The sequence below is a fragment of the Jaculus jaculus genome, chromosome 9, assembly GCF_020740685.1.
Source record: "Jaculus jaculus isolate mJacJac1 chromosome 9, mJacJac1.mat.Y.cur, whole genome shotgun sequence".
Lineage (NCBI taxonomy): Eukaryota > Metazoa > Chordata > Mammalia > Rodentia > Dipodidae > Jaculus > Jaculus jaculus.
In genome coordinates this window covers 118,198,552-118,224,367 of record NC_059110.1, presented here as the reverse complement: position 1 = coordinate 118,224,367, position 25,816 = coordinate 118,198,552, and the positions used below count along the sequence as shown (strand labels likewise).

At 53.9% G+C, this 25,816-nt stretch overlaps 1 protein-coding gene across 6 annotated transcripts; it reads right to left on the bottom strand.

Annotated features, from left to right (window-relative positions):
- On the bottom strand, positions 1-25,499 carry Cep131 (centrosomal protein 131). 6 transcript variants are annotated; one of them, XM_045159214.1, is made up of 26 exons: positions 25,430-25,499; positions 23,406-23,599; positions 17,248-17,342; positions 15,396-15,516; positions 15,024-15,145; positions 14,105-14,218; positions 13,410-13,571; positions 9,825-9,942; positions 9,335-9,451; positions 9,025-9,181; positions 8,485-8,579; positions 7,836-8,036; positions 7,342-7,518; positions 6,675-6,800; positions 6,395-6,520; positions 6,004-6,120; positions 4,520-4,622; positions 3,732-3,933; positions 2,717-2,824; positions 2,496-2,634; positions 2,315-2,389; positions 1,533-1,675; positions 1,261-1,438; positions 1,016-1,179; positions 331-391; positions 1-256 (listed from the first exon to the last, which is right to left on the bottom strand). In XM_045159214.1, the coding sequence occupies exons 2-26, from the start codon at positions 23,580-23,582 to the stop codon at positions 182-184; spliced, it is 3,273 nt and encodes a 1,090-aa protein (XP_045015149.1). In that variant the 5' UTR covers positions 23,583-23,599; positions 25,430-25,499; the 3' UTR covers positions 1-181. The 6 variants fall into 6 exon arrangements, with proteins under 6 accessions (XP_045015149.1, XP_045015153.1, XP_045015152.1 ...); XM_045159218.1 differs by having other exon boundaries at positions 1,027-1,179; XM_045159217.1 differs by having other exon boundaries at positions 2,538-2,634.
- Positions 25,500-25,816: the final 317 nt, after the last annotated feature.

The following is a 25,816-nucleotide window of genomic DNA, read 5'->3' as shown; positions in this document are numbered from 1 at the left end:
TTTTTTAAACTACAAAACACATCTATAGGCATGTTGCCTGGTGTCCTGAGCACTAGGGCTCTGTGAGGGTCGCCCCTCCCAACAGCAGGTGTCCCACCCTTAGCCCTGCATCGAGGTGGGACATGGCTTGGGCACCAACTACAGACTGCTTCTCATTTAATTTTCCAGCCTCTGGGTGGCGTCATTTCATGCTCGGGGGTGGCCGTCTGTGCTGCTCCAGAAGCTCCTCCAGGTGGTCAGCCCGCTTCACAGCAGCCTGGGACACATGTCAGTTAGGGCCAGGATGGCTGCACCACTGCCAAGACCGTCACAGGACCTCACGGGACCTACCTCGTGCTGTCTCCGTAGGCTGCTGACAGCCTCCTCTTTCCTCGCGAGTGCCGCCTTCACCCTGCAGTGACACAGCTGTCTTCAACACGGGACCTCTCAGCACCAGGTCAGCCCACAAAGGAAGTCTCCTAGGCCTGGCCCCAGCCCCACTGACCTTAACCTGAGCAGTTGGCCCTGGGCCACTGCCTTCATGGGAGTCAGAACCCCACATCCTTCTTGAAGCACTGGGATAGGGTGCTGTGCCAAGATGGGCAGGAAGCAGCCCCACGCCCACTTCTTGAGGCCCATGACAGGCACTTAAGTGGGAGGTCACAGAAGAGGCTACGGGACTCCTGGGAGCTGTCACCTCCCTGACACTGGATCTTTGAGGCACACACCTGCTCCAGCCAGGTCCCCAGCCCATGTGGGACTCAGGTGTTGTCTCCCTGGAGAACCACAAGGGTGCTCCTTGGACAACAGCAGAGAGCAGCCTGGTGGGATGCCTGATGCTCTGGGACTTACGTGCTTCCAAAGGGGAACCAGCCCAGCCTTCCCGGGCATAAACCTGGAACCTGCACCAGCTCTTGCCAGGGATGCCTTAACATCACTTGGAGGAAGAAGGAGGGCATCTAATGCTCACCCTCTGGGTGGCACTGCACTGTCTTGCCCACCCCTCTATCCCCAATCTACAGCCCCAGCCACCCACCTCCGATGCACCTCGTCCAGTTCCAGCTGCTGACGGGCCCGCAGCTCGGCCAGCTCGGCCTTCACCTGCCGGTTCTCCTCTTCGGAAGCCGCCAGTCTATCAGCAAATTCCTGGCGGACAACCTGGGTCAGGTTGCCACGCTCGCCACACAGCTGTGTATTCACCTGGGTGGAAGGGAACATGAGTAGGCTGGTAGCCTACAGGGTGGTGGGCTCTGGACAAGGGAGGGTCCTGGGACTACCCACCGTCCGCATGTCCTCCAGCTCCTTGTCTTTCTGCCGCACCAGGGCCTGCAAGCGCTCCTTCTCCCCCTCGGCTTCCCCAAGGCACCCCTTCAGTTCGGTGCACCGCTCCTGAAGCCTCCGTTCCGACTGTTCCAGCTCAGAGAGCTCTGTCTCATACTTATCCCGCACACGCTTGACACTGTGGGCAGAAGCAGAGTGGTCACGTAAGCTGCTGCTGTTTCTTTGCTCCTAGCGCTCCCATCTCAGGGACCTGAAGGTAGGAGGCGGCTCACCGGCTCTCAGCTGCCCTCTCACTCTCCTCCTTGGCCACTGACATGTCAGCCTCCAGCCTGCGGATGACTAATTCAATCTCCTGGTCCCGGCCTCTGCGGATCTCCTCCTTCAACTCACGCTCCCGGTTAAGCAGCCATGCTTCCTGTAGGGACACACAGCTGGCTTGGGGTCTGCCACTAAGAGGTAGAAAGTGAAAGAAGATGGGGGCTATGGCAGTGGCAAACTTGTGGGCTCCTGGGAAAGCTCCCTAAAAAAAGGGGGACACATGGATCCTCAGGGCAAAGGGGTCCCACCACCTGAGATGCAGGCTGGGGGGCCATGTCCTGTCTTCAGGACCATGGGCAAGAAGGCCACCAGCACAACACAACACTCCTCTCCCTCGGAGCCCCACAGCCCAAGATGACCAGCTGCAACTGTCCACGAGACAGGCAGGGTCAAAGAGGAGACCTGCCTTCTGGCTGAGGAGCTTGGGTGGCAGCAGGGCAAACAGGCTGCTGCTTGGAGGCAATGTGGAGATTCCTCCACAGGTCTGGGCATCAGATGACTGAAGGGCACAAGCAGGGCAGCTCGAAGGGAGGAAGGATAGTACCCTCAGCTCTCCAGATCTGCCCACCCTCTCTTCCCTCTAGTTCTAATGCTGACCTTCCTGGATCCACATGAAAATGGTAGTTAACCACATATGGTTGGGAATGAACCACAGAGCCCCAAAGCAGCCAGGTATGAGACCCAGATTAAGTCCCAAGGGAGGTCCTGGATTTGGGCCCAGCCTTGACCAGCCTACCTCCTTCTTGGCACAGTTGGCCACCCATGCCTGTCTCTCAGCTTCCAGCTGCTCCTTCAGGGCCTTCAGCTCTGTCTGCAGGGGAACCGGCTGTGAGCTAGCTGAAGGCCCACTCCTGAGGCCCCACCCGCCCTGTGCAGGGCCATGAGCTGCTAATGAGGCAGCAGAGACCCCACCGCACCGGAGGCCAGACTTTGCACAGGGCTCCAAGGAGGACATGAACCTGGTGCCGCCGCTCCTGCTCCTCCCGGCCCCTCTCGAACTCAGCCCTCAGGGCCCGGGTCAGCGCCGCGCTGCTCTCCTCCAGCTCTGCTCGCTGCCTGTAGGCCAGCAAGGGTCAGGGTGCCAGTCATTGCATGGGGTGGGGCAGGCACGGAGAGAAGGGTAGTAGCCCCCAAGCACCTGGCTGCTTGCTGCTCCAGCCGCTCCTTCTCCTCGGCCACCTCGTTGTAGAGCCGCCGGCGCTGCTGCTCCAGGGCCCGCTGCTCCTGCTCCAGGTGTTGCTCAAACCTGTGGGACAGTGGGGATCTGCTGTCCCAGGATGCTCACACTAGTGAGATCAGCCCAGGAGGTCACTAGTATAACACAACACTCCTCTTCCTTGGAGCCCTGTAGCCCAAGATGACCAGCTGCCTTTCCGCTTCCAGCTGGTCCACAAGCAGCTCATTCCCACAGCACACAACATCTGCCACCACTGTTGCCCAGGGCAGCCAGCCCAGGTGGGCTCTCTGCTGTTAGTGGGCTGCTGGCCTCCTTCAGCTGTAGGCTCTGGTTGGTGGTGGCGTGAAGCAGCCTTGCCTCGGCCAAATTCCTCTGCTGTCTTACTGTATCGTGCCAGCAGCCATGTGAGAGGAAGGCACTGTCCCTGAGGGTCTGCTCTGAAAGAACAGCCAGTATAGAAGAGGATGCCTGATGGTGACTGGTGCCTGTGCATACCATCCACCACCTGGCATGCCTCTGGACTTTGGGTCCCAGAGTCTGAGGGCACAGCCTGGACATGTGGTGAATCCCTCACACAGGGATAAGAGAATGAGTAAGGCCGTGTGCAGAGGCATAGGAGCTCCTACGCCACCTAGGGTTGGATGTTTCGGGACCATCTAAGAATGGCTGGACATCTCCTGAGTGCACACATGGCTGCCCACAGACCCGTGAGGAAGCCCACACAGCAAGTACTCCACCTGGTGGGTGGGGCAAAGCTGCAGATCTGAGCTCCATGCAGGCCACTCATTTCCTCTGCAGGGCATACAGGGGGCTACTCTAAGACCACAGTCCCTGGTGGCCTCTGGGGGCACTGCACAGAGACTCTTGGACTCCCACCTGCCATCCTCACAGCCTTGAAAGACACAAGCACTCCAACACCCCAACCCCATGCACCTGGCTTCTCCCTTCCTGCAGCCCACCATACACTGATGCCCACCGCTGTTGGGCGCGCTCGCGCTCCTGCTGGCTCAGCGCCTCCTTCTCCCGCTCCAAGTGCTCGCGAAGCTCCTCTGCCTGGCGCAGGTGGCGCTGCGCAGCCTGCTGGTCCCGCTGCTGCAGCTCGGCCTCATGTAGGCCCCTGAGCCTCTTCACCTCTTGCTTGTGCTTTGCGATGAGCTTCTGAATCTCAGGCTCCAGACCTAGGGACACCAGCCACAGGGCTGTAGGACCTGCCCACCAAGACACATGGGGCCCTACCCAAAGCACAGCTAGCCTGATGTACGATGGATAGAGGAGGCAGGACTTGGCTCCCGGAGGAGTGCTCTGGAGCCATCATCAGGCCACAGTGGCTTTCCCGGCCTGTTGGACACTGAGCAAGCTGACCATTTGTTGGTGCTCCAACTAGTCTCCCAGTGGGGATGGCAAGGACCCTGGAGGAAGAGGACCCAGGACAAGCAGCCAAGCTGAGGGGTCTACAGCTCTTTTATACACCAACTCTGAGCTGAAAGTGCCCTGGTCACTTCCTTCCCACTGTTCTCCCTGTTTCCCCTGGCATGATCCGTGTGCCAGCTCCCCAGGGTTGAGAGGCCCTGACTGCCTAGCTCGTGCCTTTGTGGCCTGTGAGCTGGCAGATGGAGGTGTTGTCTGCACACACACCTGTCCCAGTCAGCTGCCACCTCTGAGGCCTCATCATCTATGCAAGCTCAGTGATGCCACGTGTGTGACCTGAGCTACCATTCTCTATCAAAAGTGTCCCCAGCCAGTGCCAAGGCGGGAGGGCCCCACCTCTCACAGTGACCTCCTTAATTTTCTTGGTTTTCTCGTTAATCCACTTTTCGCGGCGGACTTTCTCAGCGGCACTCATGAGCTCCTTGAGTTTCTTAATCTCCTAGGCACAAGGACACAGGAAGTAGGGAAACAACTACGAAAACTACCTCCTGGCACCCCTGCCCCCTTTGCCACCTTCTGGGCTTGAACTCTGCAGAGCTTCTTCCTTCCTCCCTGGGCGGAGACCACTCCACAATACACTTTGTGGCCTGAGACGTAAGGGGGCAGCCATCAACCTATCCCCGGAAAGCAATGCCACCTCTCACTGTGGGACCAACTCAGTGCCTTTAAAAAAGTAATTATGGGCTGGAGAGATGGCTTAGCGGTTAAGCGTTTGCCTGTGAAGCCTAAGGACCCCAGTTCAAGGCTCAATTCCCCAGGACACACGTTAGCCAGATGCACAAGGAGGGCGCACGCATCTGGAGTTCTTTTGCAGTGGCTGGAAGTCCTGGTGCGCCCATTACCCCAACCCCTCTCTGTCTCTTTCTCTCTCTGTGTCTGTCGCTCTCAAATAAATAAAATAAAAATAAACAAAAAATATTTTAAAAAAGTAGTTACTTGGGCTGGACAGATGGCTTAGCGGTTAAGTGCTTGCCTGTGAAGCCTAAGGACCCCGGTTCAAGGCTTGACTCCCCAGGACCCACGTTAGCCAGATGCACAAGGGGGCGCATGCGTCTGGAGTTTGTTTGCAGTGGCTGGAGGCCCTGGTGCACCCATTCTCTCTCTCTCTCTCTCTCTGCCTCTTTGTCTGTCGCTCTCAAATAAATAAATAAAAATAACAAAAAAGTTTAAAAAAAAACAGTAGTTGCTTGAGAGAGAGAAAGAAAAAAAAAAAAAAAGGAGGAGAAAGAGAGAAAGAGCACACCAGGGCCTCCTGCTGCAGATGCATGCTCCGCTTTGTGCATCATGTGGGTACTGGTGTTGGAACCTGGGCTGTCAGGCTTTGCAAGCATGTGCCTTCAACCATCTCCCAATCCTAACCCAGTGCTTTAGTCTTGTGTGGCCAGAAGTCTTCAACCCTGGCTTTGGAGCCAGAGCTCTTTAACAATGCTGACGCACCCTGACTCGGGTTGTCTAGGGTGGCTTCAGGAAAGACAGGTCCATTCTAAGAGTCAGCATTTTAACAAGATGATCAGGAAGGAGGGAGATTGAAGTGCGGCCTGTCCTTGCACAGCTGCGATGAACAGGTCCCAAAGTCCAGGGCCCTGGCAGGCAGGTTGGGCTGGGACTCCTGGGCCCCTGTGTCCTCACCTGGAAGAGTAGCCCACGCACCTCAGGGTCTGATGCCACTTACACATGGACACAGCTCAAGGGAAAGAAGGGGAAGGGTTGGGGAATACTCATCTCTCGTCTGGCTCCCTGGCTCCCTATATGCTCAGGCTGCACTGCCAAGGCACCACTGGGGACTCGTTCACAACCTGCCATGGCAGATTGGGACTCACCAGCTCATGCTGCTCCTGCATCTGGGCCATGTGCTCCCGACTCTGTTGGTCCCCCTGCTTCAGCTCAGCCACCAACGCCTCACACTTCTCCCCAAGAGCCTTCTTGTCTTCAATCAGCTGTGAGGGGTGGGGATAAGGAGTGAGATTGTGTCCAGTATCCCTTCACTGGGCCAGCTAGTTCTGAAACCACCTAGCATCTTTGGGGAAACCACTGGCTATGTTTTGCCCATGGGCCTTGGAGTCCAGCATTGGATGAGTACAAGCAGGCAGGGGAGCCTGGGCCAGTGCCTTCCCGAGGTCAGCATGGCACTCTAACGAAGGGACGGTGACATCAATTCTGGGTCTGGAGCCCAATGCCTCTACCTTACATGGCCTCCTGGAGCCACATCACCTGGTCAATGAAGGACAAGTGGCGCTGGATGGTGGCCTCATAGTGCTCCTTCTGCTGTCGTAGCTGCCGGCTCAGCTCCCTCTCTGTTTCCTTGACCCTCTTGATGGTGAGGTCTCGCTGTTGTGCCTACGGAGGGTGTAGACAGGAAGGGCTGGCACTGGGTCCCCATCAGAGACTCAGGACTGGGAGCTGAGGGCTGTGTGGGGGAAAGGCAACAACAAGGCCTCAGGGACAATGGTGGCTCAGGCCTGTCAGCCCCAGGACAACAGTGCTCTCTTACCAGCGCTCTTTGCAGCAGCACCATGGCCTGCTTCTTCTCCTCTACCTCCAGCCTCAGACGCATCATAGACGTGCTGCCCTCGGACACAGGCTCCGGCAGCCCCTCCCCCACCTCCAGCACCAGGCGCTGAGGACATGGCAAGCCTCAGGCATGCAGCCCACCACTTGTGTGCCTGCCCAATGCCTGCCCTGTGCATCCCCTCTGCTCTACCCTGCTCTGAGGGTGGAGCAGCAACATGCAGGACACCTGGCCAAGGAATGGTAGGTGACAGCCCAACCCTCAGAGACTTTATATTATGGAGTAAAGAAGGAGGGCCATGGAAGAACACCAGAAACACCCTTAGGATGATAAGACTCATGACTGCTCCACTGTGTCCGCTGGTGCTCACTCAGGAAAGAACCCCAGCCTGGGGTACGCCAGAGCCCAGGGATGCCAGGACTAACCATTTGGATAGGGTTTATGGCAGTGGTTAGCGATAACCCAGGCAAAGAGCAGCCCAGGGTGGGACAAGCCAGCCCTGTCCAGAGGCCAGGAGTGAGGCTGCTGCATAGAGGCCACCTCCTGGTGGGGCCACACAGAAGCCTGGCAAGCAACTACCTTCTGCCAAGGGTCACGTATAGGCCTGAAAAGTGACCATCTACCTCTTGGGGCCCAGACAAATGACTACCTCCCGCTGAAGTGTTGGCTGGTCCTGTTCCGACTTCTCCATCTCATCCAGGAAGCTCATTATACTCTGCAGCTTGGCCTCTGAGAGCAGAGTCCTGTCGTCAGGAGGGCCAGGGGGCGCACTGAGTTTCCCAAACTTCTCTAGGTTGTCAGCTGTCAGGGAGCTGGTGTCGTCCTCCTGTGGGGCCAGCACTAGGAGTCGTTGGGCAGCATAGACCACTTGGGAGGGCAGGGGCAGTGAAGAGGAGAGGCAGCGGGCCGGGCTCTGGAAGGAAGAGCCTCCCCAGCTGCTCAGACCCTTGAGGGCATCACTGCTAGAAAGGTGGTGTGTACCCTGGTGGGTTTCTATGTCCCAACCTCTGACAGAGGCCCATCTGGCCTCTGTTCTTGACTAACGAAAGAATATGGCAACACCTGTTGTCCCTGACACCCTCCAGTGGTCTAGTGCCCCATGATGCCAGTACCTGAGCTTGGAAGAAGATATGGCCTACTCACCTCATCAACCCAGGCATATTTGTCTTTGTGATAGGGCCTGGGGCAGGGCAGTGGGTCAGGCTCCTCTTCCAACAGCCTCAGGGTATCCAACAGCTCATCAAAGGTGGCTCTGGCCCTAGCCCTGGCCCTGGTCCTGGTCCTACTACTGGCAGGATCCACCATCTCCACACCCTCCCTGGCCATGTCCTGGGAACACACATCCTGCAGTAGATGGGCAGGGGAAGAGAAGCTGACAAGGCTGTTGGTGGCCTGCAGCCATCTACATGCACACGGCTGACCACAGCAGTGCTGGGCAGGCCCTCTGCCCCATGCGCATGGGCCGGAGCACCTATCCCCTCAGCGCATCTCAGGGCCTCCTTCAGGGAAGGACAGGCTTTTCTGCCCAGCCTAAGGCCTCTCGAAGCTAGCTCCTCTTCTGTGGACAGACCCATAGGGCCTCTTCCTGGGCAAATGTGAAAACTCAGTGGGACTTCAGAGAAATTCTATGAGAGTTAAACCCAGTGAGTAACCCAGGCTTGCATCAGAGCAGGAGCCTTCTGGGCAAAAGGAAGCCCACAGCTGAGGAGAGGGTCAGCTCAGGCCACGCAGACACAGATATGCCCCGCAATGCCCATGTCCGTGGGAAGGGATGGGCAGGCTACGTACAGACCTGCAGCTTGTCCTCCGGAGACTGCCGGGGATCTGGGGACGACTCCATGGCAGGAGGTCGGGGCTCTCTGGGGCCTGTGGGGCGGATGCTGGTACCTGTACAATAGACCACCGTGTCATCCCACCCAGGGCCCTAAACTGGGAGGAGTCCCGGAAAAGAAGCCAGTTATGAGGGAAGCAGGTATAAATCCAGAGACACCTGGGATCCTGGTCTTTCAGAGTGTGAAGTTGAGGGAGCTGTGTGGACTCAGAGCACTGGGCCTCAGTTGTGGGGTCCCATGGCCAACGTTTGTCAAAGCCTGGGTACCTTCACATCTAGCTCCACAAGTGGGCCAGGCAGAAGCAAAAGTGGAAGTTAGGGGCTGAGGCTGAGGGCCCAGTTCTGCAGGTGGAAGCCACCAGGCTTCCACAGCATGTGGACTGAGTTCCCAGCAGAGCCTGCAATGTCTTCCTCATCACAGGTCTCCTGGGGCCAGATGGACTAACAGCTGCTCGCCAGCACTGTTGACCTCGAGGGCCAGGTGGATGGACAACTACTCACCAGCATTGTTGGCCTTGAGGAGCTGGTGGTCAGCACCAGGTATCAAGGGTGTCTCCTGAGTGGGCCGTGGATGGCGCAGTGCTCTCTTCTCTGGACTCTCTTTAGGTAGCCTGTGCTCAGCCTCACCTGCCTTCTGGGCTCGTTTCTGCTGTAGCTCCTGCCAGGGGAGTATCTATCTCTGAGCAACCCCCAAGGAAGGGCAACCCCTTACCACACTCAGCCCAGTGTCCTCAAGCAGTGGGGTCACACAGAGTGGAGCTGAGAGCCTAGCCTTGCTCTCTGGCCTATGGGCTTCATGGCCCCGTCATACCTGAATAGCCACCAGCCTGGCCTGGCGGGCCTTCTCCTCCCGAGCTTTCCTCCTTGCCGCCTCTTCCTGTCGGTGTACATCTAGAAGATTCCCGCCACTCAATCGCTGATGTTGTTCCTGCAAGGAAACCCAAGCCATAGGCTTTATAGAGGTCAAAGCTAGGAACCAGTTGAAATGTCTCCAGGAGACTCCCAGAGTCGTCCAAAATCTGCAGAGACCTCTATGGAGGGATGAGAACCCCACGACTCTCAACATGCCACCTTGGCTTGACAGAAGGCAAATTCCACCCCACGTGGAGGGCAGTGCAGCAGCTCAAGACAGCTCTGTATCACGGAGCCAGGAGCAAGCATCTCCTGACACTGAACTCAAAGACAACCACAAGGATCGACTGTGCTTATCTCGGGAACCCCACTACCCATAATCAGGCCTGGGCCTGGTAGGCTCGAGCACACACGCATGCATGCACACATGCATGCGCATGCACACTGACCTCTCTCTTGACCGCGAGCAGGTGCTTGAGGCTTGCTGCTCCCGCTTGGCGCCGCTGCACCTGGTGGCGGTACCAGCGTTGGATGGTGACTGCAGCCTGGTTTACCTGGAGGATAAACCTGTGCAGAGAGCAGGACTCACGACCAGAAGGGGGCCCAGAACTCCTGTGTCCCCATTAACCACATGCAAAGGGGTTGGCAGCTATATACAGCCCTTTCTCACTAGACTGAGATGCAGCAAGGCCAGCCCTTCTGGGCATACTCCGTTAAAACCCCAAACCACCCTCCGGGGAAGCTGCCCAGGGAAATCTGATATCTATCTGTGAAGACTTGGGTGGTTACAAAGCATAAGCATAACTTCCAGGAGGACATGACCCAGTGGCAGCAATGGAGCAAACACTGGTGCTTGCAGGTGACCGAATGCCACTCAGAGTAACCAGAGACTTGGGCAGAATGTAGAGGACCCTGATCCGATTGGCCCATACCTGCATTAGAGAACAAAACAAACAACAGAATGGGCAAACAGGTCTGTGGCTGCTGGTGTTGGGGCCCAAAGTGGATGAAAGGAGCTTAAGGGAACTGTGGGGGTGTGGGGCTTTCTTAAGACATGTGTGCGTGAATAGGCACACTTGTGCCATGGCATAAATGTGGAGGTCTGAGGACAACCTCAGGGTGCTTGTCCTGTCTCTTTCTGTGTGTGTGCTTTTCTTGCTTCCTTTTTCTTTCCTTTTTTGTGAATGTAAAGTGGTGTGTGTACACCTGTGTCAGGGTTTGCCTACTGCAGCCAAGGCAGGTCTGCAGGTGTCCCACTCCCTGTTCTTCTGCCCGTTCCTGTTTGAGCTGGAGCCTCTTCCTGATACTGGAACTTGCTTGTTTTTGGAAGCCTGGGTGATTCCCTGGACTCTTTGCTCTCCTCCGCAGGACTGGGGTCACAGGCATGTATGACCACGCCAAGCTGTTTACACAGTGTCTGGAGATTTGGACTCTGGCAGCTTCAGGTCTCCTCAGGCTCTTCTGTTTGTGCAGAAAGCACAATTAACTGCTGAGCCAACTCTCCAGAGCTTAAAAGTGTAGAGAGAGGGGGTGTGTGGGGGGGGGCACTTGCCAGGGTCTTCTGCCACTGCAAATGAATACTAGATACTTATGCCCTTTTTTACACCTGGCATTACATTGTGCTCAGAACTGAACTCCAGCTGGAAGGCTTTGCAAGCAATTACCTTTAACTACTGAGTCATCTCCCCAGTCTTTTTTTTATTGTTGTTGTTTGTTTTTCGAGAGGTAGGTCTCACTCTAGCCCAGGTTGACCTGAAATTCACTCTATTCTCTGGGTAGCCTTGAACTCACAGCAATCCTCCTACCTCTGCCTCCCAAGTGCTGGGATTAAAGACATGCACCACCATGCCTGGCTAAGCCCCTTTAATATATATATGCACACACACATACACATACACATACATATATATATATATATATATATACATACATACACATATATATATGTATATATATATGTACGTATGTATGTATGTATGTATAATAGAGAGAGAATGGGTGCACCAGGGCCTATAGCCACTGCAAACAAACTCCAGGTGTGTGTGCCATCTTGTGCATCTGTTTTTACATGGGTACTAGGGAATCAATCCTGGGTCCTTTGGCTTTACAGGCAAGTGCCTTAACCACAAAGCCAGCTATCCAGCTTTCTTTTTTTGCTGCTGTATGTGCTGGTCTAGTTGGCTTGTGAGCTTCCATATTCTGGCTCTGCCTTCCACTGCTGTAGGTGTGTTGGGATTACAAAAACCTGTGCCACTTTGCATCTGGCTTTTAGGTGGGTGTTGAGGAATTGAACTCAGGCTGCTTAGGATGGCATGCTTACAAGTAAGTGCCTTTACCATTGAGCCAGTCCTGTCTGTGGTTTTTTTGAGACACAACCTCATGCAGCCCACCAGGCTGGCCTCAAACTCAATGTAGCTAAGACTGGCTTTGAACTCCTGATCCTACTGCTTTCACATCCCAAGTATTAGAGTTACAAGCATGTGCCACCGCACCCCACTAATAGTTTGGACTGAATACACTGTATCTATAAATACCACTGTGTACATTGGAGTGATGGTACACTAAAGCTTGACATCTGGGTAAATGCCCTTTACATAAAAAATGTTTGTCAGCCAGGCATGGTAGAGCACGCCTTTAATCTCAGCACTTGGGAGGCAGAAGTGGGAGGATCGCCATGAGTTTGAGGCCACCCAGAGGCTACATAGTGAATTCCAGGTCAGCCTGGGCTACAGTGAGACCCTACCTCGAAAAACAACAAACAAATAAACAGTTTGTCAAATAAGTGCATCTTATAGTTTTACTCACGGGGCTGAAGATGCAGCTGAATGCAGAGTGCTTGTCTGGCATACACAAGGCCCTGGGTTCCATTCCCACAAAATACACCATAAAGTTGATTAAACAAAAGTACCAACCCTGGCTGGAAGGATCACAAGTGGACCCATTTGGCAAAGGCACAGCTGTCAGCCTCCAGGGCCCAGCATCCTCTCTCCAAGACAGCGTTCTGGGAGCTGCTGGGTCCTGGTCTCACGCCCAGCACCTCCCTCCTTGTGCCCACTTGCAGCGCTGCTCCCCCAGGACCCAGCCCGGTCACAGGCAGGCAGGGTGGGCTGGTTGGAAACTCTCAGAAGGAAGCCAACAGTTGTAAGCCACTCAGGAGGCCTGGCCAGGAGACACTGTTCTGACTAATGCCCACCCCCAGCTCTGAAGGGTATGCTTCAAGGACATAGCCCCACAGGTGTTTCTGTTTTTCTCAGTCTTATAACGTTTTTCTCCTAAATGTGTTTTTAATTACCGGTTTTACTGAGGCATAATTACCATACTATAAAATGCACTCATTCCCAGCATACAATAATTCAATGCGTTTTAGCAAATTTACAGAGTTGTGCATCAGCAAAACCCAGTTCTAAAACAGTCTGACCACCCCTAAAGAATGAATACTCCCTGTGCTATCCGAATCGCCACCAATCCCTTTCCTGCCCTTATGTGTTTGCATTTTCTAGACATTTTATATGCATGGAGTCCTAACGTATATGATCTTTCCAGCTGCACTAGTTAAAATAACTATTAAGGGGCTGGAAAGATGGCTTAGCAGTTAAGGTGCTTGCCTGCAAAGCCAAAGGACCTCAGTTCGATTCCCCAGGACACATGTAAGTCAGATGTACAAGGTGAAACATGTGTCTGGAGTTCGTTTGCAGTGGCTGGAGGCTCTGGGGTGCCTGCTCTCTCTCTCTACCTCTTTCTCTCTCGCTTTCTCAAATATATTAATTAATTAAAAAACAAACTATTAAGTTGGCTGGGCGTGGTGGCGTACGCCTTTAATCCCAACACTCAGAAGGCAGAGGTAGGAGGATTGCTGTGAATTCAAGGCCAATCTGGGACTACCAAGTAATATAGAGTAAGTTCCAGGTCATCCTGGGATAGAGTGAGACCCTGCCTCAATTTCCTCACCCCCCCCCCCGAAAAAAGGAAACTTCTGTCTTTGAAGTCAGAGGCCCACAGACCCTTGCCCCTCCCACCTGCCTTTAAGTGGTTACCTCTCAGCCTCCTCTTCGGTCACCTCCTTTCGTCTGAGCAGGCCAGCAGAGCTTCCACCAGTGGTGTCTTGGGCTGTGTGGCTGCCACTAGAGAAGTTCTTCCGAGGCTTCCTGACATTGGTGCCCTCGCTGCCCTCACGGGCCGCTGCCTTAATGATGTTGCTGACAGGAGAAAGAAAAGGCCCAGCTCTGCTCCAGAACAGCGGCTCTAGCCATGGCCAGCGGGAGCCATCCCAGTGCTCTGACCCTGGAAGAGGCCCATGGTATGAAGCTAGTTCTTTACTGGTACCCAGCCTGTACCCTAAGGTCCCATCAGCTGACATCTGGGTAAGTGTCCTTTACACTGAAAAACAGCAAGAGTCTAAAAACCAAAGAAGTCCACAACCAGAGACTCAGAGTCCCTGAGGGTCATCAACCCTGAGTGAAGCTCTGTGGCGGGCAGAGGGCCCTCTTCTCTGCTCAGCCATTCCCACTGTGATGCCCTCTTAGCTCCGCAGCGGCCAGCAGCTTCCTCGGCTGGGGCCTCACCCTGGCAGAGCTCTGAGCTCACCCAGCAGCTGTCTGCTCCCCTGGGAGGCTGACCTGGATCCGAGAGGACAGGAAACAGCACTAAGGATTAAGAGTCTGCCCCAGACCCAGTGTCCTCAGGTGAGCACACTGTACCTAAGCTGCACCCTGCTGGCGCCTCCCCTTACTTGAGAGAGGGGGCCTTCTGGTTGGAGCTCTTGGGGGACGGCGCCTTCTTGGAGGGGGCATAGTTGTTATGCACCATGGTGGTGACACAGTTGCCCACAGCTCCCTTGTTGCTCCTGCCAGAGAGATAGGAAGGGGTCAGGCTCAGAGGTGACAATCGAGACTGGTTTGTGCTACAGGCAGTGAGGAACCTTCAGTGTATGCTGTGGCACCAGATAAGCATCCTGGAGTCCCCCATGCAGCTTCCTAGATCAGGATAGCCAAACCTTGTACCCTAAGGAGGCAGGTGGTATCCCCTGATCGCCTTGAGGCTAAGGAAGTCACACCTGCAGCTTAAGTCTTCTTATTCCAGTGGCTTATCCAGGGCCTGCTGAGGCTGACCCATCAGCAAGGCATAGAGCCAAGTCCTCCCCAGGACCCATGCTATCCTATCCGTCACTGAGACATGTTCCGGTCTGTGCATCTCTGGTGAGCACAAACCCAAGAGTGACTAACACAGCCCTGACACAATGCTGACCTTGACAGAGAGGCTTGGAGTTCTGGGGTAACAAAGAACCTCAAAACTTAACCCAACAAGCCTCTGAAAGTCAGGCACAATGAGCTTCCTTGGGTCCACTCCCCCCAAATCCCACACATACACAAAGAGCCCAAGAGCACAGTTGGGTGACTCTGGCCTCTGGAGGGAGAGGCTGCCGCAGGAGAGGAGCTGGTAGAAAGTGGGCACACTGGCAAGTCTGCCAGGCCAGAGCAAGGCTCCTCCCTTAAACAATGACCAATGGCTTCTTCTGTGCAAGACACCACCTTGCAGATGTCTCCCTTTGCTTGGCAGAGTAAGCCATTCACTCATTCATTCCTTTATTCAAAGCAGCCTCGTACAGACCTATAGAAGACAGACACATCTTGCATCTGCAGGGGTCACACCTGTTGTTAGCAGTGAAGCTGGGTGCGAGGACACACTCCTTTTTCTGTGGGCCCACCGGGGAGTTGAGGACACTGGAACTCTGGACCCTGGCCAGCAAGGAGAAGTCCCTGGACTGGTCATCCTGTGGGTCACATGGACATCGCTCAGCCTGACAGCCCAAGCACACGGCCCAACACCAGGTCCTTGTGTGTTGCAGACAGAGGAGCTATGACTCCTGAGTGGGGAGCAGAGACACGATGACCCCAGGGAATGCTATGTCAGGACATCCCTGCAGCTGCTGCCCACCTTTCTGCAAAGGCAGGAAGGACAAGGAAGGAACCCGACCTTGGTGGGCAGACCAGCACTCACAGCCGTCTCACACCTGATCTTACCAGGGCATTCCATGTGGCTCCCTTCTCAGTGGATGCCTTGCTCAGACTGGCCACCCTCTTCCTCCCAGCAGCGCCACCTTCAAAGAGCATCAGGAAGTCAGAGGGCTCCGCTGGTCTGCATCTGAGAGGTGTTGGCACACAAAACCAACTGTTAGGGAAGCAACTCCAGGAAGGCAGAGCCACACCTTACAGAAGGACAAGGGGGCCATGACACCAATGTGGGTTTCTAGACCCAAACCCCACTTTAGACAGTTTCTTAAGGGCGTTGACATGGCTCAGTGGATAAAAGACTTGCTGTGCAAGGGTGAGGGCTGGAGTTTGAATCCTCAATGCCCACAAAAATGCCAGGTGAGTGTGAGAGTCTGTCTGTAATCCCAGCACTTGGGCGGTGGAGACAGGAGCCCAAGGCAAACTGGCTAGCTAGACCAGCTGAGTCAGTGAGCCCTAGAATCAAGAGACTCTGAAGATGGGCTGGAGGGATGGCCTAGTGGTTAAGGCATTTGCCTGCAATGCCTAAGGACCCAGGTTCAATTCCCCAGTACCCACATAAGCCAAATGCACAAAGTGGTGCATGCAATGTGGAGTTTGTTTGCAGTGGCTAGAGGCCCTGGTATGCCCATTCTCTCTCAAATAGATAAATATATTTTTAAAAAGTGAAGAATGATTACGGAAGACACCAGATATCAACCTCTGGCCTACACACACACACACACACATACACACGCGCGCGCGCGCGCGCGCACAAACTGTTTCTTAGCCCTGAGTGACAACCCCACCTGGTAGAGGTCTGGGGACTTAGGGAGCTCCCATGGAGCCACAGTGAGTTTGTGTAGCCACAGTTAGCCTAGGGACTAGGGGCCTTCAATATGTGGCCACCTGCTGCCACCACTCCGTCATCCTCAATAGACAGATTACAAGGACGTACAGCTGGACGCTCAAGGATGCATCTGGTCCCAGGCCTGAACTTGACAGGGTGAGAGCACATGCCACACTGTCCTGCAGGATGCATGGTGACTCCAAGGACAAGAGGGTCTGTTCACATCACTATACAATAATGAACAGGAGTGAGGCACTGTCGTGACGCTCAGTAGAACAGACCAGAGGCCATGTCCAGTCAGGAAATGTCCAGAACAGACAGACCCACAGAGCAGACTGGCAGCTGATGGGGTGGGAGAATGGGGTGACTTAGCAGATACGGTTATGACTGCTCCAAACATGACTGTGGTGATGGGTGCACTGAAAACCACTAAATTGGGCCCAGGTGTGTCTCCAAGGTTTTGCCTACAGTGTACAAGGCCCTGGATTCCATCCCCAATACCAAAAAAAAAAAAAAAAAAGCAGAGCAAAGATTGAAGAGTGAGCCCAGTGGTTAACAGCACCTCCTGTACAAGCACGAGGGCCTGAGGAAGCCCAGCCATTCATGGGGGTGCAAGCACAAGGACCTGGGTTCAATTCCCAAGAAGCCATGTGTAGCAGACACCTTTTCATTGCTGGGACTAAGCACCTGACCAGAAGTAGCTTATAGAAGAAAAGAGTTATTTCAAGGTTATAGTTTTTTTTAGTTTTTTGTTTGTTTGCTTGGTTGGTTTGGTTTTTTGAGGTAGGGTCTCACTCTATCCCAGGCTGACCTGGAATTCACTATGTAGTCTCAGGGTGGCCTCAAACTCATGGCTATCCTCCTACCTCTGCCTCCTGAGTGCTGGGATTCAAGGCATGCACCACCACGCCTAGCTAAAACATTTTACTTTTATTTATTTATTTGAGATAGAGAGCTAGAGGAAGGGATGGGGAGGCAGGAGTGGGCTGGGGTTACCTGAGGGGAACAGGGTTGACCTGGAGGGGATAAGGTTACCTGGGGGAGCCAGTCCATGGCTGGTTGACCTGCGTGGTGCTGTTAGATCTTCGAAGGTTGTTGATAGCCCGGGAGCCCCCAGGTCCTGAGGCTTCCTACAGAAAGAGAAAACATCCCATTCAGTGAAGGCGGTCCCAGACACTATCTCGCTTGGTGCCAGGCTAGGCCTTGGAGAAACTGCTAGGGATCAAGGGGGCATCCTGGGTTCATAACAGGCTGGGAGGGTTTAAGAGCGGTACATGGACAGGTGAGTGGGGACACAGGACAGCAGGGATGGTGTGGGTGCTAAACCTTGCCACTGGTGGGTAGAACAAGGCCCTAGCCTCTGAGGGTCTTGCTGTACTGTACAAAGTAGGGAGAATGCCAATGGGGCAGGCAGGGGAGGAAGCATGAGACCCAGCTGAGAACTACTCATTATGCCTCAGTACCACCAGCAGAGACTTCCCAGTACCACATCATAGACGAGAGTGCCTGGTCCACTTGGGCCCTTAGCCTCCTCCACCAGAAGGAAATCTCCTGAGGGATGCCCTGTGCGGCCACTGTGATTAGTGCACAGGTAAGGGCAGTATGTGTGCCGGAGGGCCTCACCACTTGCTCTAGGGACAGAAGCAGCAATCAGCCTGGCCTGTCATGGCATAAAGCTGCCTGGGGTAGAGCACACCTTGTGCAGGTGAGGCAGGTCAGTGGAGTCCTGAAGGGCAGACTGAGGAGAGAAGTCTCCATTCCACACACATGGATAAGCCCCAGGCCTGGTGAGGTCTGCTGTCCTGTGTTCCCGCTCCCTGTCCTTCTGGGTCTGAGTGCCTCCATACCTTCCAGGCCCCACAGTGCCCTGGACTTACAGAGTGAATATCTCAAAGAGAAAAAAAAAAAAAGTGTAGGAACTGCTGGCAATTAAATGAATCCAAAGCCAGGCATGGTGGTGCACACCTGTACCCCAGCACTTGGGAAGCTGAGGCAGGAGAGGCCATTCCTGGTGACACCGTGGGTTGAAGACCAGCCTGGGCTACATGACATCCTGTCTCGGCAAGTCCCCCCAAAAAATCAATAAATAAAAACTAACAACAAAGAAACCCTAATGAGATCCAGCTGGGAAATGATGCGAGCACACTGGATCTCATCAGGGAAGCCTGCCTGGAAAGGTCAGCTCTCTGAAGCCTGAAGCATTTCAGAGGATGTCCACAGCATGCTCCTCAGCAGGTGGGAGCATGCAGGGAGCAGGAAGCAGGTTGCAGCGTGCACTAGCAGGGGCTCCTCCAGGTCTTGTCCACACATTCAGAGTGAAAGACCTCCAAACTTGGTGGGGAACAGCCTGAGAGACTCTCTGCTGTGCCACATCAGGGAGACTCAACCCCAGTGGTACCCATGACAGAAGTGGTGGCAGAAAGAACAGAAAAGCCAGAGTATGGGGAGGCGTGCTTTGGAATGCTGTCTTCTAGAAACAAAATGACTGTCATTACCTGCACAATACTGGACCCATCAACATGTTGTCATGGATGATGGAGGAAGAGGAAAAAATCAAACTGAAAGAGGGACTAGTTGGAAAGAAAAGGGGTTCAGTGGAAATGGGATGAGGGAGCAGATTATGATCAAAATATACTATACATAGAAACTGTCAATTGATAAGACTCTATTGCTAAAGACTCTATGTACTTGGGCTGCAAGGCCACTGAGAAATCCTGCTGGAACTGAGCTGATAACCTCCTCCATGTAGACCAGCTGACAGAAAGCTGGAAGAAGCCATTCTGTATGCAGTTCAATGGGAGAGAGAGAAATCACCAGTGAAGATACTCAACAGTGGACACTGCAAACCTTCTATTTGGCCAGCCAGGCCAAGTGAGCCAATGGGTGCAATAATGGCACGTCTGTCATGGTGGAAACCAACTGCCTTCTAACTGGACTGGAGGCCTGCTCCATGGGGGAGAATACATCCCTGATACTGAAAACTTTAAACAAGTGTAGTCATGAGCCCTAGGGGGGTAATACCTGTTGTTATCTGGATGAATGTATATACTATGCTTATCAAACCGCCTAGTAAGCACTTCTCTTAATGTTCATACCTATATATTAACACTACTCTCATTTTTGGTAGAGAATCTTCTCTTTCCAGATGGCAGATGACTCAGAAGGCATCATGGTGCTGGAAAGAAGTGACAGGGCTCAGCACTGCAATATCTCTATGACACCTTGCAAGGCTCAGGGTCCACTACAGAAGAGGTGGCGGGAAGAATGTAAGAGCCAAAGGAAGTAGGACTCCTTATAACGTGCTCCCCCCAGACACAAAATGACCTGGATATCCATGATCTCACAGTGCCTGACACTACCTACACAAGACTATCATAATAGAAAAGATCATGACATAAAAATAAAAGAGAGGGCTGGAGAGATGGCTTAGTGGTTAAGCGCTTGCCTGTGAAGCCTAAGGACCCCAGTTCGAGGCTCGGTTCCCCAGGTCCCACGTTAGCCAGATGCACAAGGGGGCTCACGCGTCTGGAGTTCATTTGCAGAGGCTGGAAGCCCTGGCGCGCCCATTCTCTCTCTCTCTCTCTATCTGTCTTTCTCTCTGTGTCTGTCGCTCTCAAATAAACAAAAAATTTTTAAAAAATAAATAAATAAAATAAAAGAGAGACGGATTGAGAGGGGAAGGGGATATGATGGAGAATGGAGTTTCAAAGGGGAAAGTGGGGAGAGGGAAGGCATTACCATGGGATATTATTTACAATCATGGAAGTGGTTAATAAAAAAAAATTGAAGAAAAAAAAACCTATGAGAAAAGATAGAAAAACCCGCAAAGGGTAAGACTGGTTCATAAAGAAGAAACTACAAATGGCTCCTAAACACATGAGAAGAAGTGGTGGCCACAGCTGCCCTCCCAGTTACTCAGGCAGCTGAGGAGGAGCCAGCTGAGTTCAGCGGTGAGCTCTCCTCTCAAAACACACAACTCTGCATGGCAAGCTGCTCCAGTTAACTTCCAGAGCACTTTAGGGACGGAGAGCAGGCAGCCTGAGCGGAAGGCGTGAGTGCTTGTCAGATTACAGCAGGGTACAGTGCCGGGCTCCAGACAAGGTTTGCCCATGGGGAGGCACCAATTCTGGTCCCACTTCAGGTTCACATGGTCCACACAGGACATCTCAGGATATAACCTGCACACATGGTCCATATGTGCCACAGTACCTGGAGAGTACAGAAATGACAGTGGACTAGGGTCAGCCAGCCAGAATGGACATGAGGCGGCTCAGTGCATGGGGTGCATGGTGATGGCTAAGTTCTGTGGTCAACCTGATCAGATCAGACTCTTGGACAGGTTGGTAAGAGCACTTCCAGGGAGGTGTAACAGAGAGGGGCAGACCCCCTCTCCAGAGTGGGCAGCCCTTCCAGTAGCAGTCTGTATAGAAAGAGCTTCCAGGAAAGAGCCATGCCTGCTGCCTGTGCTACCCGCAGGTACGTGTATCTACCCTGCTACCACCAACCTTCACGGACTTCAGAGCCCAGCTTCTTCAGCCATCCAACATGGACCGAAGACCAGCGGCTCTCCAGGAATCCTCCAGGCCCTCAGCACCAGATTGAGACTGCTAAAATCATCCAGCCTCATGGACTGAGCAACTACCAGGTTCTCAGACTCTTCAGTCTGCAGACAGTCATTATTGGACTTCTCAGCCTCCATAGGTATAAGACAATATAATAAATTCTCTTTATAACATAAAATATATTCATTCTATTGGTTATTTCTCTAGAACAGACACCCTTCCTATTCCCTCTGCACATCACATGGTGGCACACTTGACCTATTCAAAATCATATGGAATTGTTGAAGCCACCAACCAAACAGCACCAGCCACTGCATCAGGGTGAGTGGTGAGTGGGGAGAGATGAGTGTCATCTTTGCCAAGACGTCCCAATGGTGGTTTCATGGCCTGCATGCTGAGGAGTAGGGCAGGGCCCTGCACTCACTGGAGGCTGCCCGAGTGGGAAGGCAGTGTTCAGAAGAATTTCTCCAGCCCAGGAGTATAGGCCCCTGGGGACAGAACTGGCCCACACCATAGTGACACATACGTGGTGACATCAGCTTCACTGATGAGCTTGGTCTCTTGGTTCTTAAAAACCTCCTTCCTTTAGGGGAAAGGGAAGAGGAGCAAGGAATTCAGACAACAAAGTGATCAGGGGCAGAGAAGGGAACCTTCCAGGGTCGGGCACTGTGACTGTGGCAGATGCTTCAGATGGGGCATCTCACACAGGGCTCCAGACCCGGGGAGAGCTCTGGAGATGAAGAGCCCAGTCGATACACCAGTTGCGGGTGATGGAGAAGGCACCAGCAGGGGCAGCACCCCACACTGCCCCACACACCAGAAGAGAAGATCAGCCATCCTGGGCCAGGCATGAGGCAACAACCTGCCCAGGGCAAATGCTCCTCATGAGTCCCAATGAGATCAAGTGGTGGCAAGGCCAGATCCTTGATCCACTGGTCTCTGGTGGCAGGAACTTGTTTGGACCAAGAGTCCCCTATGGCATGGTGTCCTTGACTAAGAACTCAGCTTGGATGTTGTAGAGTCACCCTGTCTGACATAGGAATAGCTCTTTCAATGGAGAAGGGGAGGGCAGGGAGTCCAGTTACTCAGGAGCAAGGCTGGGGTCACAGAAGGAAGCAAGGTCAAGGGTCATGCTCTCAATGTCCACACCATATATTAATGCTGCTCTCACTTTTGTTTAGAGAAGCTTCTCTTTTCAGATGGCAGTGACCAATGGGATGACTCAAAAGGTACCACAGCCAGGAGTGGTGGTGCATGCCTTTAATCCTAGCATTCAGGAAGTAGAAGTAGGATCACTATGAGTTTGAGGCCACCCTGAGACTCCATAGTGAATTCCAGGTCAGCCTGGGCTAGTGAAACCCTACCTTGAAAAAAAAAAAAAAAAGGCACCACGGTGCTGAGAAGTGACAGAGGAGTGCTCGGCACTGAAACATCTCTGTCACTCCTTCCAAGGCTCAGGGTCCATTGCAGAAGGGGTGATGGAAAAAAAATCTAAGAGCCAAAGGAAGGGTAGGACTCCTTACAATGTGCTCCTCCAGACACAAAATGGCCTCACAGTGCCTGACATTACCTACACAAGACCATCATAATAGGAAGAAAAGATGATGACATTAAAAAAAAAGACAGAGAGAGAGACTGATTGAGAAGGGGAGGAGATATGACGAAGAGTGGAGTTGCGAAGGGGAAAGTGGCAGAGGGATTACCATGGCTTTTTGTCTATAATCACAGAAGTTGTCAATTAAAAAAAAAAAAAAAAAACTCAGCCCAGTCAGTGTGGTGGCACAAACCTTTAATCCTAGCACTTGGGAGGCAGAGGTAAGAGGATCGCCATGAGTTCAAGGACACCCTGAAACTACAGAGTGAATTCCAGGTCAGCCTGGGCAAGAGCAAAACCTACCTTGGGAGAAAAAAAAATCAGCCCAGACACTAGGTCCACCCTGTCTGACACAGGAATGGTTCTTTAAGAGAAAGGGACATGACATGAGCCTCTTATCCATATGGGACCTCAGCCTAGATCCCCCAAGAAAGCCCAGACCAATGACTTCCATTTCTACCTCAGCAAGGACCTCTTCTTGGGTGCAGAGCCACTGTCTACAGCATGCCCCCGCCCCCTCCCTGTTAACTCCAGCAGTCCTGTATCCCAGAGAATATTTGATTCCTCTCTTGGTCCAGCTTAGCAGACAGTAGGCTGAGGGTTGCAAGGGTCCAGCTTGGCCTCTCACAGCACCCACAGATCTGTGCTACAGATGACACCCCATCCTACCCTGAAGAGGTGGTCTGGAGAATGAAAGGCAGACAGGACCCTAAGGCTACCACCCTGACCACCTGTGCCAGTCTGCCATGCTGAGGCCCTAGGAACTTGTCACCCTTCCACAGGTCAACCCCACTTCTTAAGGACCCATGCAAATCCAAAGGGCAGTGTAACAGGAGGGGCAGAGACGGAGGCTGGATGGATGTAGCTCTGACAAGGCCAGCCAACCTCCCTGATCCCCTTGTGAGTCAGCTTCTAGGTGTGGGAGACCCAGATCCCTCCTGTTCCAGTGATGACCATGGACTGAGGCATGTGGGGCCAAATGCCACCCCAGTGACAACCTTCTAGTGACAGGGAGCCAGCTTGGCCCCCACACTCACCAGTGCCTTCTTTCTTGGCTCACTGCCTGTTGCCACAGAGACAGAGCGGACAAGGGTTTTGGTGGTGGAGGCACTGCTAGGACGCTGGGACATGGGAGGAGGAAGGCCAATCAGACTCAGATCCACGCCTTCTGGGCTTCCCTCAGGGACACTGCTGACAACCCTCGAGCCTTTCATGGTAGACCAAGCAGACCCTGAAAGGGAAGGGAGGGACACAATAAGACAGTCTGGAGGAACTGCAGCCCTTGTGCCCATCACATCCCACAGCCTCAGCCAGCCCAGGATCTGGGTCCACCTGCTACTCAAAAGGCCCTCAGCAGGTGCGTGAGGCGCCTGCTCTCATCCCCATTTCAGGCTCAGAATGATGAATGAGACTTGAGGCAGAGCTTTGTGGGCACAGGCCAGCACTCCAGAGGGTAACATGGCCAGGAGGCAGCAATGGGTGTGAGCCTGGATGTGCTACTTATCCCTCAGTCCCCAATCCTGATTAAGGTATCCCACCTGTCCAGGCCACTCTCCTGTGCAAAACGGATTTAAAATGTGTCTCTGGGACTGCCCCAAGGTTCAAATGAGGCCATGAGGATGATTGCTGGGTGAGCCCTCAACAGCCCCAAGTTATTCTAGCGGGATATGTTCTCAGAAGTTCTACAGTAAAGACACCCAGGACTTTGGGGCTTATCTGGCTGCTCCATCACTGCAAAACCCCCGGGAATATCCATGAGCTCTGGGGACAGGCACCTGCTTTCTTGCTCCTGGGGCTTCCCTTGCCACCTTATAGGACACCCTTATAGTCTCCCTCACTGGCTACTCTTCAGCTTTCTGCCCCTGAGAGTTGGAGGCCCCTGGGTTCACCCACCCTCTCTTCTACCTCCACCCTTTTCACTTGGGGGTCATCTTTGGTCTCCTCCACTCCACAACCCTGGTCCAGCCACTGACTCCTCACCTTGGCTCCTGCAACAGCATCTCCTCATACTGTGCCTGACTAGCCCCTTCCACATCAGGTCCCATCCTAACGAAACTCCTCAGATTTTAAAAAATATTTTATTTATTTATTTATTTATTGGGGGGGCAGATATAGAGAGATGAGCATGCCAGGGCCTCCATCCACTGCAAACGAACTCCAGATGCATGTGTTATCTTGTGCATCTGACTTACATGGGTACTGGGGAATTGAACCCTGGTCCTTAGACCTCACAGGCAAGTATCTTAACTGCTAAGCCATCTCTTCAGCCCAGTTTCTCAGATTTTATGAAACACTCTCAGCTTACTTACGTTACACCCCAAGGAAATGGCTTCTCAATGCATCAAAATAAACACAAACACCTAACACGTGCAGATCTGATACTGTCCTCTGCACCCACCCCACTCTGCTGTAGGTAAACTCAGGCAGCCCATTCCCACACACCTCTGCTAAACACTGTTCCTTCTTTCCTTGTCCTCACATCACCACCCAACTCTGAATTTTGTCACCGTGAAGGGGACAGGGATATGCAGCTCTAGCCCCTGGCATGTGGAAGGCACGCACGCGGCTGAATGTGTGATGGAAACAGGAGAAATACTAAACCACCAGGGTCTCCTTGTCAGAGTGGGAGGGGCTACCAGGGAGAGGAGGGTCCCCTTACTCTCAGAGGCTGCCTGCCATGAGCCCCGTCAGTGTCCTCGGATGTGCGTTCCTGGCTGCGTGTGTAAACACTAACACTGGCCGCTCCTAGGCACTGCCCTCGCCCAGTTGGGCTCGGGCTGGCCCAAAGGCTTGTGGACGAGGATCTCCCTGACCCACGTGCAGCCAGTGAGGCTGTGGGTGGTAAACACAGCCTCTCCATGGAAACCAACTCCACCCTGCAAGAAATAGTGTCGATCCCAAGATCCAAAGGGGCAGGAGGCAGGTTCCCGCCTGGCCAGGGCCGACTGACCCAGCGGCGCAGGGGCAGGGCCCCTGAGCAGCGCTCTGCATTCCCCAGGACGCCCGGCTGCAGTCCACGTCGTCCTCCGGGGCCGGGAGGCCGTCCCGGGACACTCCTCACCTGCAGCGGCCCGACTCCCTCACCGCGCGACGGCCTCCCCTGCGCGGGCCGGGTGCGGGGCCCGAGGACTCGGCCGCGCGGGCGCGAGGGCAGAGCCAGTCGTGCGGGGTCCCGGCGGCCTCGGCGCCACCTCGGCTGTCTGCGACAATGAACGCCGTCCAGCCAGGCGAGCGGCGGCAGCTAGCAACCACTCCGGCACCTCCTCCGCCGTCCGTCACACCGCCCACCTTTCCCTCGGCGCGCCGCTCGCCGATTGGCTCTCCGGTCGCCCCCTCTGCCTCTGAGGAAGCTCATTGGACAGCCAGGCTGTCCTTCAGTGAGTTCGAGCGTGGGCGGCGCAGCCGAAAGCTAGGCCGCTACGGCAGCTGGCTGCTGATAGGAGGCGGG